Genomic DNA, 22,666 nt, shown 5'->3' on the forward strand with positions numbered 1-22,666 from the left:
GTTTCAGACTTCAACTACTTTAGGAAGCCCACACATGAGCCCTCTCATGGGCATATTCATCAGTGCGCTCTCTGGTTACAAGTGATTTTCCCAGTCCAAGATCCAAATACCCAATGCAGTGCCCTAAAAGCATTTTGCAGAATTGTGATTCTCCTAAGGGACTTGTGGGCACAATACAATGAATGGAATGTATTCATCCGTAGGTGGAGCTTTCCATCTGTGACAGGTTGAAGGTTTTAAGCAGTTCAAATATCCCTCATTTTTCTCTAATGTTTCAGGAGGTAATGAAACGGAAATCGCATCTATTAAATGCAAAAAATGTTGAAAGCCAATATATTTTAGATCAGTGGATTACACATGCAATTTATTGTCTGTTGTCAGGGAAAAGGTGTAAGAAATGCTGTGGGGAGCAAGCTTTACACACTCTATGTATAGGTTTTATGCTGCATTGTAATGACAAGATTGTTACTGTTCAAATGCAGCTGCTTATATTACTTTGGCTGCTTGCCTCTGTTCTGGATTTACATATAATGAGTGAGAGCAGAAGAACTGTAGCTTGGTGTAAATTTTATTTGAAAATTACCTTAGAGAAGCATACAGTAAGAGTTTAATTAGGTTACTGAAAATGCTACAATTTTTACTTAATGGTAGTTTATGTGCAAAAGCAATCTTGAGGTAAAAGGACAGTGAAGACCAAGCACTTCAGTTCAGCCTTCAGTTAAATACACCAAAGGTCAGCATCCAGTGTGGGTTTGGATAATAGCTCATAATGGTAAAAATAAAGTGCTTAGTCTCCTCTTTTTACTTCAGAATAGTTCTAATAGTTACTAATTTTATTTATTCCAAGGTGAAAAAACTACATTTTGAGCAACAAAACCTAATTCTTCTGTATTATCACAGCTTCTGTATCAGTTCATCCACCTATTTGTCAAATGCAACATAAAATACCACTCTTTCAAAAAGCATCCTACCATACATTCTCTGAGATTCAAAGTGCCATTGACTGTTCAGAAAAAGCCTGACTAACCAGTTCTGTCCTGTTCTTGCCTCTAAATTTGCTCATGTTATTAATATAATCTTACTATTATGTTCATATTAACACAGTCACCTATTTCAGTGACCATGATCACAATCATGTGCAAGACAACCAGGGGATCAGGACCAACCAAAGGCTGATACTGCTTAACCAACCTGATCTTCTATGACCAGGTGACCAGTTGGTGGATGACAGAAATGCTGTTGACATAATCTGTGCAGACTTCAGCAAAGCCTTTGACATTGTCTCCCACTGTATTCTCCTGGAGAATCTGGCAGTCTGTGGCTTGGATAGGTACGCTCTTTGCTGAGAAAAAACTTGCTAGATGCCTGGGCCCAGAGAGTAGTGGTGAACTGAGTTAAATCCAGCTGGTGACTGGTCACAAGTGGTGTTACCCAGGGTGTCAGTACTGGGGCTTATTCTTTTTAGTATCTTTATTGATGATTTGGATAAGGGAATTCAGTGCATCCTCAGTAAGTCTGCAGATGACACCAAGCTGGGGGGAAGTCGATGAAGTCGATTTGCCCAAGGGTAGGAAGGCCCTACAGAGGGATCTGGATAGATTGGATCAATGGGTGAGGCCAGCAGGATGAAGTTACAAAAAACAAGTGTTGGGTTCTGCACTTTGGTCACAGTAGCCCCCAGGCAACACTACAGGCTTGGAGCAGAGTGGCTGGAATGCTGCACATGAGCCAGCAGTGTGCCCAGGTGGCCAAGAAGGCCAATGGCATCCTGGCTTGTACCAGAAGTAGTGTTGCCAGCAGGAGCAGGGAAGTGATCATCCCTCTATACTTAGCTCTAGAGAGACTGCACCTCAAGTATTAAGTTCAGTTTTGGGCCTCTCACTACAAGAAAGAGTGCCTGGAGCATGTTCAGAGAAAGGCAACAAAGCTGTGAAGGGTCTGGAACACAAGCCTTAGAGGGAGTGGCTGGGGAAACTGGGATTGTTCAGGCTGGAGAAGGCTCAGGGGAGACCTTATTGCTCTTTACAACTATCTGAAAGGAGGCTGCAGCACAGTGGGGGTCAGCCTCTTCTCCCACATAACAGCAATAGAAGAAGAGAGAATGCTCTCAAACTGTGCCCGTGGAGGCTCTGGTTAGATGTTAGGAAGAATTTGTTCTTGGAAAGAGCGGTCGGACTCTGGAGCAGGTTGCTCAGGGAAGTGTTTGGAGGCATTTAAGGAAAGAGTAAACTTAGTACTTAGGGATATGGTTTAGTGGACAGTATTGGTGGTAGGTAGACAGTTGGACTAGATGATCTTAGAGGTCTTTTCCAACCTTAATGATTCTATGATTCTATGATTCTATGATCAGAGTTAACATGCTTATATTTTCAATTCTTAATGTAATGGAGAAGGTCTTTCTGGACCACCTCCTTCCAATTTGCTCTGAGATTTCCAAATCACATCTTGCTTGCAAAGATCTTCTTACTAAATACTATTCAAATTCCACTCAATAGACTTAGTATCTTGCTATAAAGACTTTCGCTTTAGTTGAAGCAGCATGCCTATATAAGCATACAGTTTTAAAGGGCTGTGATTGATTTACCCATTTGTAACCCATGTCTGATTTATTCAGACACGATCATCTGAATTATGGAAGGTTTTTCATAAATGAACATAATACTAAACTATTTCAGATCAACAGCGTAGCTTTTTTATTCAGTGAATGTGGGATGTCTCACTTTTAAAGCAGTGCTGATGATCCTTCTAGTTTTCTGTTCAATCTCACCTTAGCAACAACGTCAGGAAGCAGATATGATCAATGAGGCCTTTCTTAGCCCTCTGAAACTTCAGTTTTCATGCCAGAGATCTGTTGTGTAGCTAAATTAGTGAAGACGCAGAGCAAGAGGGTTAAGATGCAGACTCATCAGTTCCTTGAAGTATGTAAGATGTTCTCAAAGCCCCAGTCTTTGCAGCCTCCATGAAGCTAACCACCTATGCCAATATGACTTTGCTTTACATGGCTTGACACATAGAAAAAAGATTTCCCTACTGTTTGCACATTTTTACATCAGTTACTTTTTTTTCTTAAAATCTAAAACCTGGATTTTAATCTCTACTGTGCACAGTTGCCACCCTAGACAAGACAGCTGTTTGTTCCTTACTCGTTGTTCACATGAGTCCGCCTCATGTAATAACTATGTGAACAGACCTAGCATATTTGGTATAGGCTGGTCTGTACTGCAACAGCAGAAATATCCTATGTTTTTAACATAGTTAGGCAAAAATTTGCTTTGTAGTTGCTTCAGTTGCTACCATAGAACATGCCATCATAGAACAGGCAAGGCCAAACTAGACTGAAATACTTCTATAAGAAGTCTACAGATACTTGAAAGCTATTAGTCGTGCTTTCTTCCAGAGTCTCATCTAAGAGCAGTGTACTTTAAAAGCATTCCCTCAGCTTTATGTTTCACTTCATGCTCATGACAAGCCCTGTCCTGTGGATCCAGTCACAGCTATATGATAAACCTTTAGCCCAATACTCCCTATGTCTGAGACACCAAAGAAGCAGAGCCCAGCAGGTAATTGGAAAATAGAAAAAAAAAGCATTTAATCTACACTCGAGTTCAAAAGGTATAGGGAGAGGTAATGAACAGAACACAGGAAGGGCAGGGACAAATGAGCCAAGGAACTATACCAAGAAGTACAACTGCGATACTAAGCCATTATAAGTTGCTCATTCCATTTATGATAGGCAATTGTTTGCCTTTGTGTGCTCATAAATGCATCTAAAATAAACAGAACGTTTCCCAGTATAGGCCATGGCACTGTTTTTTTTCCTGGTAAAAGTTTTAAGAATACCATAGGTATTTGAAGATGCTGACATGAAAAACTCAACAAAAGAGCTACAAACCTTTTCCTGTTATTAAACAAACGGAAAGTAAACATTCAGGATTTGGATATAAGAGGATGTTCTGTCATTTTGTATTTAAAAACATAAATACTTCTGGCAACAAATTGATTTATTTGGTTTATTTCAATTCTTAGAAATGTGATGATTTAGGAAATTCTCCTGATTTACTTGTTGTTTTGTCCTTTTTTCAGTTATGACATAGGAACCTAGACAGCATTTAGGATGAGCTTTGAGACACATTTCAGATAATATCTGAATCCCAGTAGGATTATTTTTGCAATTAGAGGCAGACAGCCATGTTAAAGCATGCTCCTGGGTCAGAGAGTGTTGAGATTAAAAGGAGTAACACCAAATTTTGTTGAACAGTAAAAAATGTAGGATGAACTTTGAGATACATTTCACATTCCTTAATATTGAAAATGAAATATTGGAGACAAATTTAGTTTTAGATGTTATACCCACATCTACATGAACTGTGAATTTTTAGTGCCTAGCTTGCAGCTGGTTCTGAAAGTTCAGTCTTTGAATGGAGTGATACACAGCATTCTCTAAAATCCATTCTATCCTTAAGTTTAATATAGCTGAAAATGCATGGGAAACCAGAAGAAAAATAGTGAAAAAAGTCTCTTCTCTGGGTTATTCCTAGAATGGAATCCAGCTCAGGATTAGATGTAATCTTAATGCTGTCATTTCAGCTTCTTGGAATTGCCTAGTATTTGAACTAAATTGTCAGCCTCCCTATTATTGTTAATAAGTGGACATACAAACCACAAAGACATTACAGAGGATATAAACAGTAATTTGCAGTAATGCAGGTGATCTGGGAAGTGAGTAAAAATGTTACCAATTTGGCACAAGAAGACAACTCTCCAGATACACTGAAGCAAATGAGCAGGCTGATGACACAGATGCTGTCTGCCAGTTCCTGCAAAGAGATGTTTGGAGCTGTAGCCTGGCACTTTCCATGAGCACTGCACTCACTGCTGTGGCAGGAGCATGAGCACAACTGAAGTGCAGGTGCTGCCATTCACAGTTGCCATAATGGTCCTTTGCCCAGCCAGAGCAGTGATAAGCATCTTCAGTAAATTAATACCAAGGCCAAAAGCTTGTTTCGCGTACAGTTTGTTTTTAACCCTAAGCATAAAAAAGAGCCTGTGCTCAGTTACCATACACGTGTCCACACAAGCATAGCATCCATTAGAGAAGTAGGTAAATACTGGATATCAATATTTAAGATAAATGTAATGAGCAAAGTAATTTTTTAACAATTAGTCAGCCATAGCTAAAAATCTGAGCCACTGGTTTGGGCATCTGCATTCATCTAAGCGCTAAAATAGAACTGTGTATAGGAAAATTAGAAGCCACACTGGGGGAAAAAAAGCACACAACTTCACTAGCATGAAAGTCTTTCAGTGGAGCATTTTATAGGCATTTTGCACGAGCCAACTGAATTCATTGAAGTTACGACTCAAAAATCGCTGAAATATGGACATCTAGTGGAGACATCTAATTATTACAGTTTTCCTTCCTACGGAAATGCAGAAAATGAAAAGGCCTTTTACTGATTGTCTTGCTGGAGCCTGGAGTTCTCCTGGCCTTTTGCTGCTTGGCCAATTGCTCAGTAGCAGGAGATGAAGGTGACGCAGCCAGAACTTGGCAAAATAGAAGCTGTGCATCATTTAACTTACCTGGGTGATTGATGAAGCAGGAAAACTAATGACCCATGAAGGAACAAATGTTTCTCAAACAAGAGGTAAATGAATGTGATGCTGGAGCTCAAGGGATGGGTGAAAATCAGAGGCTGTAAGTGCCTTTCAACACTCCTGAAATTGCAAGCTCAGACCTTTTGCATTAATTTCTATGGGGAGAAGGGAAGCAATAATTTGGGGTTGTTTAAAGCCTTGATGCAGAGAAAATTTAATATTCACATCATTTCAAATGCATAAAGTTTGTAATACAAACCAAGAGTTAGCTGTGAGGACAAAAAGTGTCCCTGCACACTGCAGTGTCTGCAGAGAGCCCTCAGGTCATACGCTGATAGGATGGAATGTCAGCAGGATCCAACAGTTCCGTAGAACTTCCCCACTAAAGGGTGTTTAAATCTCCACAAATGCAAAATCATGATAGCTACACATTAATTTTCAGTGTTCTCTTTTCTCATGCTATCCACTTACTGCTGTCCACCTTGGGATTTCTGCTGCTGTGGGATTTGCAACTGGGTTGATGCGTGGCCAATATCTGTCTGACTTCTCTTTTTTTTTCTCCTGTGAAAGCCATCTGAAACTAAGCAGGAACTAACCTTGATTTATTTCTTTAATTTAAAAAAAAAGATATTACATATTAATAAAAAATGAAAAGTATTCCCTTGCTGGTTTTTTAATTATTATTATTATTATTTTTTTTAAGTTTCCAAAAACAGTCCCATATCTCTGTCAAAGTTAATGTAACCAGCATTTCCATGGGAATTTCTGCTTATCCAGGGAAACTGGAACTGCAAATGTAAATAACAGCCCATCCTCCCAACTACTGTTCAGATCACCTTGTGAGAAATAAATGGGTTTTTTTTAGAACACATGTCAAAACATTTCTCTTGACTACAACCAGCATGAGCTAAGAAAATTTTGCAGGAACATCTTGTTGAAACCAGAAAGAGAAATGAATCTAATGACAAATTATGACTTATTTTTTGTGAGATTTTATGCAAAACTGTTTTTTGTTTCGTATGGAATCCAAAATTGTCTACAGACATTACTAGAATATGTCATTCTTTTACAATTTTATTACTAACTTCCTTGAGAAAACACAAGAAAATGCTACATGGGCAAATAGTCTTACAGGCTGATATTTCTATTTCTTCTAATAAGCTTAAGATTGTAAATTACGTATTGAAAAAGAAACCTCACCTGTTTTGGCTGAGGTGGGACTGGGAACTAACTTCCTAACTCCTTCCAAAAGTCTCCAGACACCCCAAAAACAACCCCTTTTGTTAGCATAACTCTCCAGCACTTTCCTGCATATGGAACTTAGTTTTATTGGCAGTAGAGTCTCCATAGCATGAAAATTAATACCATATTTTAAATATTAGTAAATATGAATTCTCGTTGCATACATGGAATTTACTTCATCTAATGATTCCAGCAAACTTGCAGCATGACTTCTCAGAAAGCTGGCATCAATTTGGACCTTAATTGATAAAGTCAACAGGATAATTAAGCTCAGTATCAAGAAGTAGTAAGTAATGGAGTGCCCTGCATCAGAAGCAATGAATCACCCACGCACAACATGAAACAGTCTATTCGCATGAAGACATTACTAAACCAAAAGATCGCATAACAGAAATGGAAGTCTGCGAGATGATTTAACAAAAGGCTTTCAGCCTCTGTAGGGCAGTACAGGGTATTGCAGTTTCCATGGCACTGCAGAGATCAGAAAAACAGAAAGGATAAACACTGAGAACTGCCACAAAAGTCATCTTTGGTCCTTTCATTGCAGTCCCTTGTCTCAAGTCAGGATCAAACTTTAGCTGCGTCTGAAAAATATTTATCTAGTGTGCTGTTAAAATTTCCACTCATGGAAATAAAACAAAAGCATCTCCCTCTCTGTAATGGCCTATTTTGTTCATTTTACATTTTCTAGACTGAGTCTTTCCTCATGTCACTCTTGTCAGTCTCTTCTTGACTCTGTCCAATTGCTCTACATTTATCATGACCTGTTCTTGTAATTGGACACTCTTCAGTTCAGGTTCTTAGTAAAAGAAATGCTCATCTACTTCATGCCTTGGGTATGGCCTCCTGCATGTAAACACCAGTATGATACCCTTTTTCACATTCTGACTGATTTCCAACTCGTGATTCTCTATAATCCTCAGCATCTGCTTTCCAGAGGTTCTGCCCAGTCATCTTACTGCTGCTGTGTCATTTGCTGTCTCATCATAAAAAGGGAAATCCAGACATCTGCAAAAGTGTCTGTACAACTGCTGATATTCTAAAATAATATATACAAGTACTGTAATGACTCATCTTAAAGTGATCTTGTCCTTCAGATAGCAATTCTTCTGGTTGAAGAACAATCTAGACTTATAATCAGAAAAATAAATGGGAACAGATATTCACTGCATATTCCCTTGATGAAATGAGTGTGATGCAGTGAACTGACTGAATGGTGTGTGCTGTGGTTTCCTTTCAAGGCTGTATGAAGATAATGAGATGTGGTAGAAAGCAGCTGACCCATGGCTTGCTGCTGTTTTGTCTGCTGCTCGTTGTAACGTGCATCTTGTAGTACTGTGTCTGCACAGTGGGGGCATACAGGTTTATCTGTCCTAGATAAACTCTAATTTCATTTGAACTCAACTTGATTTGACAGGTATCGGGAATTCTGAAGCCAAGTGCCATTTCTGATACTTGCTTATTTTGATGTTTTAACACACAGGTACTTCCATGGTAGCAAAAGAAACGCTCGTTTACATTTCTCGCATTTAGCTCTATGTCTCCTATGTGGTCTTATAACCTACACTCCTTTTCCCGTGTCTTTTAAATGGGGATAAATGAATTAGCTCATAGCAGCAATGTGTTTTTGCGTCTTGTCATCAGCACGTTTACCGATGGGACTTTCTGCTGGGTGCCTTCCACGACAGATGTCCCTCCTTTGATCCCTCACTGCACCTCGGAGCGAGGAGCAGCTGCACTGTAGGTGCGTGTGTGATTATGAGTTTGTGGAGCGTGGCCTAAACTAGTAATGAGTCCACTGGAAACACAAAGACACACTGACGTGCTCTGCATTTTATTCAGGTCCTTTTTGTTAATTACGCTGCCATTTCCTTCTGGCAATGAGCTGCAGATCTCAGCGACTGCTGCCAGAAGCACCGCGTTATCCCGAGCAGCTCCGAGTCAGCCACGGCCGCGTCACAGAGCCAAGAACTGCTGCCAGCTGAGAGGGATCCTCACCTCCCACCGCTGTATCAGCCTCCCATCTATCTAACGTCCCTCATTACGAAGCTCATCGCTCATTTCAGAACACAGAACGCCGCATCATCTCGCTCCGCGGGCAGCGCCGCAGCGTCAAGGCGCGCACAGCCGCGCACAGCCGCGCACAGCCGCGCACAGCCGCGCACAGCCGCGCACAGCCGCGCACAGCCGCGCACAGCCGCGCACAGCCGCGCACAGCCCCGCCCCGCCCCGCCCCGCCCCGCGCCGCCTGGAAGCCTCCGCCGCCTCAGGGCGCACAGCGCCCTCCCGCGCCCATAAGCGCCGCGAGCTGCACTGGGCCGCGCGGCCGCCACCACCGCTCGCGCGCAGGCGCGGCTGCCTGGAGGCGGAGCGTCGCGGTGCTGCTGTTGCTGTTGCTGCTGCGGCGGGGCCGGGTGTGCGCGGTCGCTCCGAGGGGTGCTGGCCGCGGGGCCGGGACTCGGCGTTCCGCTCTCTGCCCGGTTCACAACACCTCACCCCGGGCGGGACCGCCGGCGCCGGGCGGGGCGGTGCCGCGTGAGTGGTCACCAAGGGTGCGTGACTGACGGCCGCTCCCCGGGCGCGGCGCGGCGTGGCGCGTGTGAGCGGCTCCGCTGAAGGGTGGCCGTCAATCCGGGCTCGCTCCCGGGAGCTCGTCCTGGTTGTGTCCGAAAGTAGTTCGCGCTCGGGCAGCCGCGTGCTGTAGGTGCGCTCGTTCTGCGCCTCGTGCTATTCGAAACGCGCGGTGCCGGGCGGGGTTGGTGGGTCCCGGCTGGGGGACGGACGTGTGTGAACGTGAAGGAGCGCTGAGCACGTCTCGTTTCCGCTTTTTAGCAGGAGGCGGTGCTGTAGGGAGATGGCCGAAGCCGCTTTCCGTCCCCCGAGAAGGAAAAGAAGGGTATTTGAGTGCTACCAGGCGCCTTTCCCTGTGGGTGCCGGCGGGGGGGATTTCAGGATGTGCCGGGCTGACATGGTCAACAACAGCGTCGTGGTGAGGAGCCCCGAGGACGTGGAGCGGCTGTACAACGAGGTGCTGCCCGCCCTGCCGTGTGGCAGGCCTTTATTGACCTCTCCATCCCCATTCTTGTGCAGTTGCTGTGTCCCTGTTTTCCTTATGCGTGGTAGCAGTGTGAATACACAGGTGCTTCTTCTGCCTCTACTTTCAGAGGAGTTGTCTGACGAATATTTAAAACTGAGGAAAAAGACTCAACATTCCCTTAATTGAATTTTCAAGCGTGAACGTTAAATTAGTTACCAGAAGTTAAACAACCAGCTTTGGGCTAAGATTAAAAGCTGCAGGATTTCAGTTATTTTTGTCAGCAGGCAAAGGCAGTAAACATTTTGTAGTTTGGAAGTAAGTTTTCTTCCATCTGCTGATTAAAATGAAGATTTTTCCTTTTTCTTTGAAGGGCTATTTTGGAAAAGGCATTCTTTCAAGAAGTCGACCAATGTACAGCATTTCTGATCCTTCACTGGTTTCCAAATGGCAAGGTAAGCTGTGCCCATTTGTACTTCTTTTCACCGTTCTAATAACACTTTTGATATCACTCAATGAATATATGTCTAAGTCACACACAAAGTAGTCTGTTGTGCTACTTTGAGTCAACCTGTTTCCATATCTTGCCTCTGATAATGCCCGCTATGAGACTCCTTGGAAAACCAAGTGTTAGTTATCCCTCCATATGTCCTGCTAGGCTCCACCGAGTTGTTGTTCAAGAGCTCTGCTAAGTGAAGGTGTCATCCTTGGACTTTTCTGCCTATAACTGTCAGGCTTTTCTTGGCTGTAAACCCCAGTTCTTACCATTCATGATATCATGAGGCAAGGATAAGTGGATTTTTTTTATCTACTAATGGCTAGTTACATCTGGTGTGCTCTTGGTTCATTAAGGGGAGGCTGTCACGCTTTATCCATATTTTTCACAACGACTAAATCCCATCGGCATCGCTGGATTTGGCAGTCTCCTTATGTAACTGTCTCTGTAAAGGCTGGAGGAAAGCAGTGTGTTTAGCTGATCTTCTGCTGGCTGCTTTACCTCTGGTTACCTCTGTGCCAGTTCTAGTTCTCCCATGTCCTTAACCAATGCAAGTGGGACCAAAATGGCATGGATTATTGAAAACATGAGTAATTATCTCAGTGATTAAAATCTCATGAAATGTTTATGTTGATGATACAGTGTGTGATTTTCTCTTAATAACAGGTGCCAACCTAAATATGCCTATAATCACATCAAAAAAGTAAGTCAGCTTATGTTACTTTATTCTTTTTTAGAAGGCAGGAGAATTTAGTTCATATTTTATCTTACTTGTTTTCAGGGCTGTGTAAGTGCTGGTGACTTCTGTTTCTTTTTATTTCACTTATAAATTGCATTCAGAAAACTGGAAATAGATTAGGTGATACTTAGCATGGTTTCTGATGTAAGGTTACCTGTATTAACTGCTGAATAAAAGTCAAGATTAAGTGTGGGTAATGAATTCATATTGTCAAGCATAATGATCTTGTTCCTCAGCTGAGAAGGAGTGAGAGGTTTCTGGGGCAGAATATTGTAAAACCTTCCTATTTGCTTATTGAATTAAGGCTGAAGAAGCTCTTGGGCGTTTATGTAGCATAAAAATTTACTTTTTTCTATATTCTCTCTTAATATTGCTAGTTTGTGCATTTAACAAAATAGGGTGTTGGATCACATTTATTTAGTTCCACTTAAATAGCGTATGACCTAACCATAGAGTGGGCATGTTAGCTGCTGTGTTTGCTTTCATTCTACGGTGACAGTAGAAAAAAATTACTTACATTTAAAAGTTTGGCTTCTTGGGCCCTCAACTTTAGGTAAGGCAGACAGTAGTGGCATTGCTACTGCTTGCAGAAACACTGCTGTGTGGCACTGAATGTGTAAAGGCAGATGGGCGTTAGAAGTGTTGTGGTGTTGGTGCAGGTGGATGGGGTGATCTGTGTCAGCAGAGGTCTGTAACTCCAAATCCACATAGAACACAGAGGAATCTTTATTGTAACACAAAGTACAGCACTGAATTACATAGCTTTGTTAGATTTCAGAGGGGATTTGTTTCTTGTTGACACTCCGAATTCACAATTATTTGCTTTTGCTGTTCTACATTACCTGATCTCTGACTTTGCAAAAGTTTTGAGAAATAACAAATACAGTATTGGAATTGCCCTGCTTTGATTAAGAACGACTGTACTCAGCTACTTGAAACTTTCACAGAAGGATGATTGCCTTAAACTGGCTATTAACATTATCTCCAGTGAGAGCTACAAGCTAACAGCTGGGATTATTGTAACTCACTGAAAGATGTTAGGAGAAATATTCACAGCTCTCAGCTAGTAACTCTCTGCTTGTATCACTGTTGGTCCTCGGAGGTGGGGGGTTGTTGGTTAAAACTCAAGGCAGTTTCTCCTTAAGATTTTCACGTTTCTACTCTGTTGTTGTTTCAAAGGTAATTAAAATAAGTTGAAGATAACTGTTCTCAGTAGTGGGCTGTGTAATAGATGATGTCTGTGAGAACTCTGTATACTGAGTCCTGCTTACAATGTTTAATCGTGGAAACTCTGATACAGAGATCTTCTTGCAGAGAACTCAGACTTAAGGCTTCCATGTGAGAATGTTGGTTTTTTTTCCGCCAAGCTCCTGCTCCTTCAAACTGCATCACAGCAGTCCTCAAGGTGTGGTTCTTGCACAGCATTCTGTAGTGTTACCACAGAAATTACATGTGTGTTTTTAAGGTGTTAATTAGGGGGAAAAAAGCCCTGGAACTTCTCATTTATTTCACTTGTTCTCTAGGTACCAGCAGCGTGTTCAGTGGGCTAAAAGTGCTTTGCAAGAGCAAGGATTTGATAGCTGCTCCGTGACCAAAATTCTTGAGAATTACACTAGGCCTCTTGAATTTCCATTTTTGGAAAAGGGTGGAGCTGAGCAAACTGGTGATGGCTGTGACACGATGGGCCCAAACACAGAAAATGCAGAACTTTCCAGGCAGTCTGCTGTAGATACCGAAAACACGGCGACTTCGAGTCCTGAGCCTCAGAAGGAGGTCTGCCAGAAAGCCTGTGCAGAAGGAGATCTCGCTTCTGATCCCGTGGTGGCTCTTGGCTCTGGGGAACAGGAGCCTGCTGTTGTGAAAGAGGCAGCCCAAGCGTCCTGCCAGAAGCATGGTTCTCATGTGCATCGTGGCTACAAGGCTAAAGGGGGCCCCGAGCGAGAATCGAGCAACATGGCCAAGTCAGGAGAACGTGCTCCAGAATATGTGCTTGTGCAAGAGGAAGAGGAAGGTAGCTTATGTCCTGAAGAGGGCTCTGCTCATGAGCAAGAAAATGTAAGGCTCATTCTTTTTTTTTTTTTTTTTTAATGGCTATAATCATTGCAAGCTTAAGAATTTGGTATTTTTTCCAGTTTAACATCTTAATGTAGTAAATTTTCGTTGTAGTTTGTCAAGAAGGAAAAACTAGTCTGCAGAAGAAATCCATTTAGGATTTTTGAATATTTACAACTCAGCTTGGAAGAGGTACGTTTTGAATAGAGCAAATATTAATATTTGTCTCTGAAATATAGGATTCTCCCTTCTTCATTTATGTAAACCCCGTTGTGCTCCTGCTAAATATATTTGCAGTTTTAATATGGTCCACAGCTTTAATGCAGTGCCTTCAGGAGTCAACAGCACGTGCATGATTTTTGTGGTACTCTATCTATTGGAATGTGAAGGTCATAAATAGAAACTTCAGAAGAACCTCACAAGCAACTTGTCTGTCTTGATTTCTGTATAAAATGAATGTGAGCCTTTGTTCTTGCCTGGAATATGACCTCCTAGAAGAGTGTAGACATCAGTTAAAAGTATTCTTTTTGGTTTTTCAGGCTTTTTTCTTGGTGTATGCTCTGGGATGCTTAACTGTTTATTATGGTGAGGTAAGAGATTGGATTGATGGGGATACCATTCATTTGGGTCTGTTTTGATATGAATTTTTTGCCAAATATTACCAGCATTGTATGCTCTTAATCCCAAAGGAGGGAATACCAAGCAGAATAATTGGGAAGTTTTTCCTAACAAGTAGTAGTATTTCTGCTTATAACATATTAGTCTGAAAGTTTTGTTTATCATGGCAAATACAGCTGCCAAAATATAGGCAAGCAGGATCTTCCTGTAGAGGAAGGTTGTTTGTTGCAGCTTAGGTAATGAATGTGGGGAGGGCAGCTTAGGAAGAATATGATAATACTTATATATTTGCATAATCATATATAAAGATTGCTCTTTTATCTTCCTACGGTTCTATTTATCAGAGTTCTTTTTATACAAGAAACTTATGGGACTGATTGTGAAATGATTAAAAAAAACAAATGGAAGCTACCATTTTCTCCTACATTTAGGGTTTTTGCATTCTGTTCTCTGAAGTTCATTTTCATCATGTTGGGACTGTGATGTCTGACGTTTTGCTTTTACTCTGTGCTACACACAGTATTCTGCATGTGCTGTAATATGAATGTAATCATGTTAATGCCTTCATCTGTGACTTTTAGGAGCCCTTAACTATTTTGAAGCTATGGGAAATTTTCAGCGAAGTGAAGCCTAGTTTTAAAACTACTTACATGGCGTATCATTACTTCCGCAGCAAGGGCTGGGTCCCCAAGGTTGGACTGAAGTATGGAACTGATCTCTGTGAGTAGCTTTCTTCAAAACAGAGTCTCTTGCGATTGCTTGTTTGCTAATGGTAGAATTTTTTTGTCATACAGAAGTAATTAGAAGTGTCCGTAATCCCTTGCTAAGTAATTCAAGGACTACATTCAGCTCACATTGGCATAAGCAGTCCAGTTATGCCTGTTGTTACAGGAAGATGTGTGTGAACAAAGGTATTTTCTATGAACTGTATACAAATAGTAAGGTTCTGATATTGATCACCTGATTTATTCATTAGATATTAGATTGTTCATCACTCATTTGGCCTGAGTTTGTTGTTCAGCATATCACTCCTCATCTTGTGCCAGTGATGTGGATTAGTTTAAGGCTAGTAAAGATTCAGCCCTGCCCTCTAGATTCTTGTTCTTGTGCTGTAGCTTTATCAAATTGATGCTACTAATGTTGTTGCCTTTAATGGATAACGTGCAAAAAATGATTGCTGCTGGAATGAGGTGCTGCTCTTTTTTTGCCCAATAGCCAGCTGTATGTTCTAGTTAAAGTAATCTCTTGCAAACTCATGACAGAGGTGAAGTAGGAAATATGAGCACAGAGAGAGAACTTTCAGCACGTCTACAGATGGGACTGTGGCAGTATTTAAAAACTTGTGCCTTTGGCCTCCCTAAAACTTGTGGAAGGTGATTGCTTCAAACAGGAATTCAGTCTTACTGTGACCTTCCCCTTGTATTCCAGCAGCTCTACTTGTGTTGCACATATGGTATTAAAAGCATGAATCTGTTACAGAAAAATTCCAAGCTCTTTTTCCCCATGGCAATTACTAAATTCTTTTGGCTCTTCTACATTTTTACCTGCCATTTCCTTGGTCCTGCTGCTCCCATATTAATTGTCTTTCTATTCCCCTTCTTCACTTACTGGGACAATTTAATTCTGAGCGAAATTCAGAAGTGTTGAAGTTTTGTCTAGTGTAATTAAAATTTATGAAGCATATGTAAGTATTTATAGGCCCAGAAGTTAAACTCAGGCAGTAACTGTGATCATCTGACTCAGGTGTTTCTCTTCCTTTTCAGTGCTGTATCGGAAGGGCCCTCCCTTCTATCACGCAAGGTTTGAAGCTTATGTTTTTGGCTATCTTCTTAATTTCAAATTAGAAAATTTCTCTCACGCTAATTTAGCGTCTTCACTGGTTAAGCACATACTCCTAACCCAAAATACTTTGTCAGATGTGTTCATATGGGAATATAAAAGTGCCTCTTTTAACAGAGGTACTAAGTAACACGGTTTTATTGTGTTCTTGTGACAGTAATAAAATATTACAAATTAAAATTGGAAATGAGCATATTTAGCAGTCATGATGAATGCAGTTGGAGACATCATTTAGTAATGCTGAGTTTTGAAAGTATGTAGTATGGATAACTTACGTAATTTGGAAGGAAAAACACATGATTCTTAAGGGATGATCATAGAATCATAGGATGGCCTGGGTTGAAAAGGACCTCAGAGATCATCTAGTTTCAAACCCCCTGCTGCAGGTTAATGATTAATCATGATAATGATCTTTATTCCTTAGCTAGTCGTGTTTAACACCTAAATAGTAAATTGTTTTTAAATATCAGCTTGGCATCCACAAAAGAACAACTCCAAACGCCAGCAGAAGGGTAGGAGGGAAAATGCCAGTCAGCCTGCTAGCAGTTTGATCTTTTCTCCTCTTGCCTAATGGGAAGAGACTTAAGTTTCTTAGCTTGCTTCCTGCATGCTGGCCTATTGTTTAACACAGATTTTTTTGGCTCAAATTCTTAAGCTATATAATCTTCTTAAAACAATTTTCTTTCTGTGAATTGTCCCATCTCCTTTGTTTTCCAGTTACTCTGTCATTGCTGAATTGGTTGATGGCAATTTTGAAGGTTCTCTTCGCAGACCGCTGAGCTGGATGTCCTTGTCTGGTTTGAACAGAACAACTGTAAATGCTTCTAAGGTAATGGTGTGAGCTACTCATTTTAAAATAGCTTTGAAATGATAAATACACAGTTTACTTCCAAAATATTTGGAGTCGGGCATGAGGCTGGAAAGGGAATTCTGCTTCAAGTGTGCAGAAGAACACATGGAGCTGCTGGCGGGCAAACAAGTTTCATTAGTCAATATCCACAGGACATCTGGAAGAAGTTTATTAAATTCTCTCCTCTGCAGGAACTTGTGTGAAGAACTGTAGAAAGACACAAAGGACACTGCTTTCCCAGATACCAGTTCTGTCTTTAAATCCCTCTCTGCGTATCAGGATTTCGTTTTCAACTGTAGAATTGAAAGTTTCTGAAAACTTTTTCTGTGATAGTGTCATACATAATGTTATTTTCATAATCATGCTGCTCAGTTGTTATGATTACAGCTTAATCCAACACAGGATTCTGCTTTGATAAGGGAAATGAGACATGCAGGTTATACGGCTCTTCTCCAATTTGATTTGCAGAAGACATCTTCTAGGAAACTTAGTATCTACATCTCTAATTAATCTATAACCTGTATAGAAAGAAATGAGTTGAAATTAGTATATTATTTTCTGCTTGCCAACAGGAACTTATGTTATGCTATTTGATTAAACCATCTGATATGACTGAAGAAGAGATGGCCACGCCAGAGTGTTTGAAAAGAATTAAGGTCCAGGTGAGTAATAGTTTCTTTCCTTTGTCTGTTAATTTTGCCTTGGGGCAGCTGGACACATAACAACCTACTGTAAAAGAACCCTCTTGAATTGTTGCTTGCTTTTCAGCCGGCTTTTGTTTTTACATGCATGGCTGCAATAAAATAGCTAGATTTATTTGTGCCCTAAGATACGAGAAGTGCTTTACATCCTCTTTAAACACTTTAGGTTTTCTGATCCAAATTTGAATGTTGCTGCTACTGCGAAACATTTTCATGGGGGAAAAAAGGCAGATAATTATGGAGAGTGTATGGTTTATGGGTGTTCAAAAACAAAGGAAGAAAAACATAGAATCATGACTGGGGTCAGTAGGGACCTTGATCATTGAGTACCACCCCTCTGTTGTGGGCAGGGTGGCCAAACACCCAAGAGGCCAGCTTACTTCAGGAATGTCTATAGTCATCCGTTTGCTGGGATTGCATCATGTAAGTCGGTCTGCTAAATGCTTAAGACCATCTCATGGAGATTGTTTACATCTTTTCACTTCCATAATAGTTGCTATTTTTTTATTTCAGGAACTGATTGTAACTCGTTGGGTGTCTTCCCGTGAGCGCAGTGAGCAAGATGATCTTTAATCGAATTAGAGGAAGAATCTAATCCTTTTTATAAACATTTTGTTTTTTTCACCTGATCCCTCAGACAATGGCTCATCATCAGTTTCTATCAGCATTTTCAGTTGGTATGTATAAATGCTGACTAAAATCCAAGCATATCCTGTCATTTACAGAGAAAGATGTACAGTGGAAATGTCAAGAGAGTGATTGCTTTTTCAAGCTGAACATCTGCATGTGTGTCGACTGTATGTGGCACAGTGCTGTACTTGTAACTGGAGATGACTGTTTCATGCTTTAGTACTATTACAACAAGTACTTTATAGCAGATAGTTCTACCAGGACACTGATACTTTGCCATGTATTTATATTTCAATAGTTGAAATTCAAAACTTAAAATGAGGTATGAATTCTGATATACTCAGAAATAGCATGCTGTGATTTATTTTTGTAAGCTAAATCTTAGCTAAAGAACTCTGAGTTGCTTGAAGGTTTCTGGACGGGGGGCTCTTAGCAGCAGCAGAATTGAGCATTTCAAACTGGTTGTCTCTGTCTTGTGTTTCTGAATATGCTTTTAAAGGAACTAGGAATTTAGCAAGAAGTGAAATAAGATGGGGGTGTAGTATTTGCAGTTTGTGTTTACAAAATTATAAACTAGATATGGAAAACCACAGTGGTTTGATTGTTTCTCTATAGTTGAGGAAACAGGACTTAAATCTAGTTCAGGTCTACATTTACTTTGCAGAAGCTAGTAGAAGGGAAGATAAACATGTTTTCTTAAGCTAGAATATATGTAAATAAGTGTGTAGAATTATGAACAGTAAAACTTTGTCCTCAGCATACACTTCTCTGTAATGTACAGTAGGTAGAAGTACTGTTGGAGCATCTTTCTATTTCTTTTAAACATAAATTGCTTTTATATTTTTCTCTCTGTGATGGATCCAGATGAGTCTGCTGTTCATTACAGATAGGATGCTGTATGACTATCCTTTAATGTTATGGGTCTGTCTTGGTTTGAGGGATAACATGTAAAACATAAAGAAGGGACTGGAAAAGAAATGTACCTGACAATGAGACTGGATTTATGTTATAAATGCTGTATGCTTTACTAGTAGCTGAAGTAAAGGAAAATGATTTTGCTTTGTCACAGACTTTAGATTTGAGCAGCATGCAAGCACAAACTCCTTTTTTTTTTTTTTTTTTTAACCATACGTGTGATGGGAAAAATGTTTGATTCAAAAGAGCTTATTTCAACAGTTGATTTGTTAAAACCCCTAATTATAAGCCGTTATGATTTCTAATATTAAATGTCTCAACAGAACACAATGTATAGTTGGACAACTTATTTTCAGCACTGTTCTTCTTGATCAGGAAGGGGTACAACGTAGAAGTCCTTAGTGGTTAGTTCCTGATGAAGGGTAATATACTTAGAAGCGTTCTTTGTCTGTGGAATCACAAACTTCTCTGTAAATTCACTTTTACTCATTTGCTGCTTTCCTTGTGCAGTCAGTACACTGTTAATGAATGCTAGTGCATACGTGTAGCAGTTGTGGTCATGTTCTTCATACCTAGGAAAAAGATCTCATTAGTAAGAGCACTAATTACTTCAGTGTATTTTTTTAAAATACTTACTTGGTTTTTACCTTGTTAACCTTTTGCTTTTCTGTGTTGTTACTGTGTTATCTTGAAAACATCTTCCTGCAGTGGTAACCTTATGTGGCACCACTGACAATTCACTCAGAGTGGCATTAACTTGCAATCTTAATTAAATTCAACTCTGTTTTGTCACTGATATGTTGATAAAGTATACCAGTCAAACTCCCATTGGCAGTCATTAGTGCCAAGAATGCAGGGATAAATACTAACTAAATAGGAGTACCCATTTAAAATGTTCTTCACTTTTCTCCCAGGACGCTAAGCTAGAAGCACGTAACACTTACCTGTGTTTTTCAGTGTCAGAACATTTTCCAGATTCTGCCAAATGCTTAATGTTGGCCACTGACAATTTGAGTAATTTACTCCTTTCCTTCACCATGCAGTGCTGCTTTTTCTAATTGGCCTTGAATAACTGCCTGCCATCTGCCTAATCCTCAAGCTTCTTCTGTAATCACCTCATCCTGTATCACTTCTCCTTGTTCTTTCTAGCCCTGCGAGGCATTCCTTGTCTCATTCTCTCAGTGGCTCCCTGGTCTGTGTTGCCACAGGGGATCTTCTGCAAGGCTTGCACATCAGCTCTGGGAATTTACCAGGCTTTTTTGCAAGTTATGAAGACTATAGCTATCAAAAGCAACCCTGCAACCCTCAACCCAGTTCAGGATTTCTCCCTGTTTTCTTCAAAGCTCTCCTGGTTTGTTAAGGCTATCTGAAGTGACCTATGAGCTCCCATGAAGTGAGCAAGAATTTGCTACAGTGTACTTACTTTAACAAAAAAAAAAATAGGAGGAACTTCCAAGAGTGGCCATCATCATCATGCAGTGCAAAACAACTGGTAATTGCATTGCAAAAATGCTGGGAACACTTCGGCTCAGTGCTGAGACTGCAGAGCACTGCAGCATGTTCTGGAAACTTGTACAAAACGTAGCAAACAGTGCTTTACTAAATCAGTTCCATGATTTTGTTTACAGAACCTATTTGTATTTATAATGCAAAAGATTCTGTAATACACTTCTCATTACCCATCTGTGTCTTCTAGTCAGCACCTGATTTTTTTGGAAAGCGTGTATTTGTCTTGTCAAAGAAAATGAGTATCTCAGTAACTTAAGATGTTAGTCATGTCTGCGGCCACTGTTCTTTGTTGGTCTCTTATACTCTTACACTTTATACAAATTAAATGGAAAGTAAACAAGAAAATTAAAATTAGTTACAGGATTAGTTTAGCACAGTTCCAGTCCACTGGAAAAATAAGCATTAAGATTTAACATCTTAAAGTCCAGTTTTCAGCAGTTGAAGTGGTCACTGGTCTTATTTTTGGGAAACTAGGTGGCTTTATCAGGTGGCTGACAGGGAAAACAGAAGAAAACCTTGTAGAAAAGATGGATACATCTACTCACTTTCTACCATTGCTTGACATCAATTTAATTTTACTAATAACTTTAATGCACTGGGAATTGGAGAAATGTCAAAGATGCTTGTAAAACCAATAGGTTTGTGTTTCATATACACCTTCAATCTGGGTCAAATTCTTTCATCTCCTTATATTACTGTAATTGCTGAAACCTCTCTAGGCTTGCTTATTCTCATATACTGTTAAATGTAGTGTTCCAGTGAAGTGTTCTTTTTCATGCAGTTGTTTTGTTGCTGAAGAAAATTTCTCTTATATATTCTCTTACAGATCTTTTAAGGTTTACCTACTTAAAAACATTGTTTTTTTGTTTAGCAAGATCACTGAGTTTCAAGACAATCTGGAAGAGTTTAGACTGCTTTGTAATTAATGATGTGTTTGAAGGAGCTGAAGGATCCAAAACAGAATAGCCTAATTTATCATCCTAACTTACTCCTATCGCATTCACATTTTCAGCTACATACCTATGAGGAAGCCATTCCTCTCCCATAGAAAATTCCTCTAGGAGGTGATCCCACTGCTGAAGAAGCTCAAACATATCTGGCTGTACTAGTGGGACACTAATGCACTGCTCCCATCCAGTTGCATCTCTGTGAATGCCCTCTTCATTGTAATTATACACCACTCCTGAAAATAAAGAGCAACAGTTTGACAGGTAGTACTGGAGAAAATGGATTCATGTGCATTTTTAAGTGAGCTACTATTAATGCCACTCTTTTAAACCCTAGCTTCCCTTTGGAGACCTTCTAGAACTAGAGTAGAAAGTGCAGTGTTTACTTATCAAAGAACTGTTCTCATTTTTACAAGGTAATATAAGATCTTTTGATAAGGAAAACAACTTCAGGACTGCTAGGCTTCTTCTTGAAGCCTCCAAACCAGACTGTTTTTCTGTTCCTGCAGTGTCTCGCTTGAGCTGTCTGTCTGGGCTGCTGTGCTCTGAGAACCTGTAATGACTGTCAACACATTTGTTTGTTTTAATTAGGGATGACTTCAGAATTAGCAATAGCGTGCTCTCCTGAATTTTCTGCTGCCTTGCTTTTATTTCTTTGTCATGAATACAGGTCACCTGTTACTTCCATTCCATGCAGTGAGGTGGAACTGGGAGAAGAGTGGCGTATGGCTTTGACTCACTCAACGTGCTGGCTTCTGCAAGGCAAGATAACTAACTGGATGTGGGGTTTTGACCCGTGTGGTGCTGTGCAGGCAGTAACGGCGTGCTGCTCAGCCCGTGTTTGCACCGTGCTCCGGCAGGGCTGCCGTGCAGCGCTGGTGTCTGAGGTGCAGGAGCTGGGCGGAGTGCCGGCAGCCAGCTACGAAATGCGTTTTACCCTGAGCGCTGGATATTCCGACGTGGAGATCAGAGTTCCCGTCGTATTCTCTGAAACAAAAACGGAGCCTGTGAGGCGTGAGCCGCGCTCGTCCCGTCAGAACCGCCGAGGTGTCTCTGGAACGGCGGCTGCTTCTCCTCACTGTCCCGCGGGGGGGGGATGGAACGGGCGGAGCGCTCGGCTCCCACCGAGGGCACGCTTCCATTCCAGACCCGGCACTACTTACTCCCCTGGCCGGTCCCTCTGCCCGCCGCCGCGTAGTGCCCGTATACCGCGCTCCGTACCCCAGGAAGCTGCCGGCGGAAGGCCGCAGCAGGAAGGCGCGAGGCCGCCGGTGTCCGTCGCTGAAGGGGCAGGGGAGGCGCACGGGGGCCGCGCGCAACCCGGCGCCGCGCAGGGGGCGGCCGCAGGCGGGGCAGAGCGGGGGCGCGCGGCGGCAGAAGATGGCGGCGCCGCAGTGCCGCACGCGCAGGATGGCGGCCGTCTCCATGGCGGAGCGGCGCTCTAGCCCGCCGAGACGCGTCTCGGTTGTGCGGCGCGTCGGGTAATTGTGTCCGTGTCG

The 22,666-nt window shown here is 41.3% G+C and overlaps 2 protein-coding genes across 2 annotated transcripts; one reads left to right on the top strand and one right to left on the bottom strand.

Annotated features, from left to right (window-relative positions):
* Window positions 1–9,691: 9,691 nt before the first annotated feature.
* TSEN2 (tRNA splicing endonuclease subunit 2) lies at window positions 9,692–17,739 on the top strand (the record flags this gene model as incomplete). The annotated part of the gene is made up of 11 exons (XM_079540555.1): window positions 9,692–9,865; window positions 10,245–10,326; window positions 11,034–11,070; window positions 12,630–13,161; window positions 13,273–13,350; window positions 13,698–13,748; window positions 14,358–14,496; window positions 15,540–15,576; window positions 16,333–16,444; window positions 17,038–17,127; window positions 17,680–17,739. The coding sequence occupies 11 exons, from the start codon at window positions 9,692–9,694 to the stop codon at window positions 17,737–17,739; spliced, it is 1,392 nt and encodes a 463-aa protein (XP_079396681.1).
* A 1,324-nt stretch (window positions 17,740–19,063) lies between these two features.
* MKRN2OS (MKRN2 opposite strand) lies at window positions 19,064–22,594 on the bottom strand (the record flags this gene model as incomplete). The annotated part of the gene is made up of 4 exons (XM_079540414.1): window positions 19,064–19,283; window positions 21,241–21,403; window positions 22,105–22,154; window positions 22,389–22,594. 4 exons carry the CDS (start codon window positions 22,592–22,594, stop codon window positions 19,064–19,066), a joined length of 639 nt encoding a protein of 212 aa, XP_079396540.1.
* Between the last annotated feature and the right edge of the window lie 72 nt (window positions 22,595–22,666).

Source organism: Tetrao urogallus (assembly GCF_951394365.1).
Source record: "Tetrao urogallus genome assembly, chromosome: 10".
Taxonomy (NCBI): Eukaryota; Metazoa; Chordata; class Aves; order Galliformes; family Phasianidae; genus Tetrao; species Tetrao urogallus.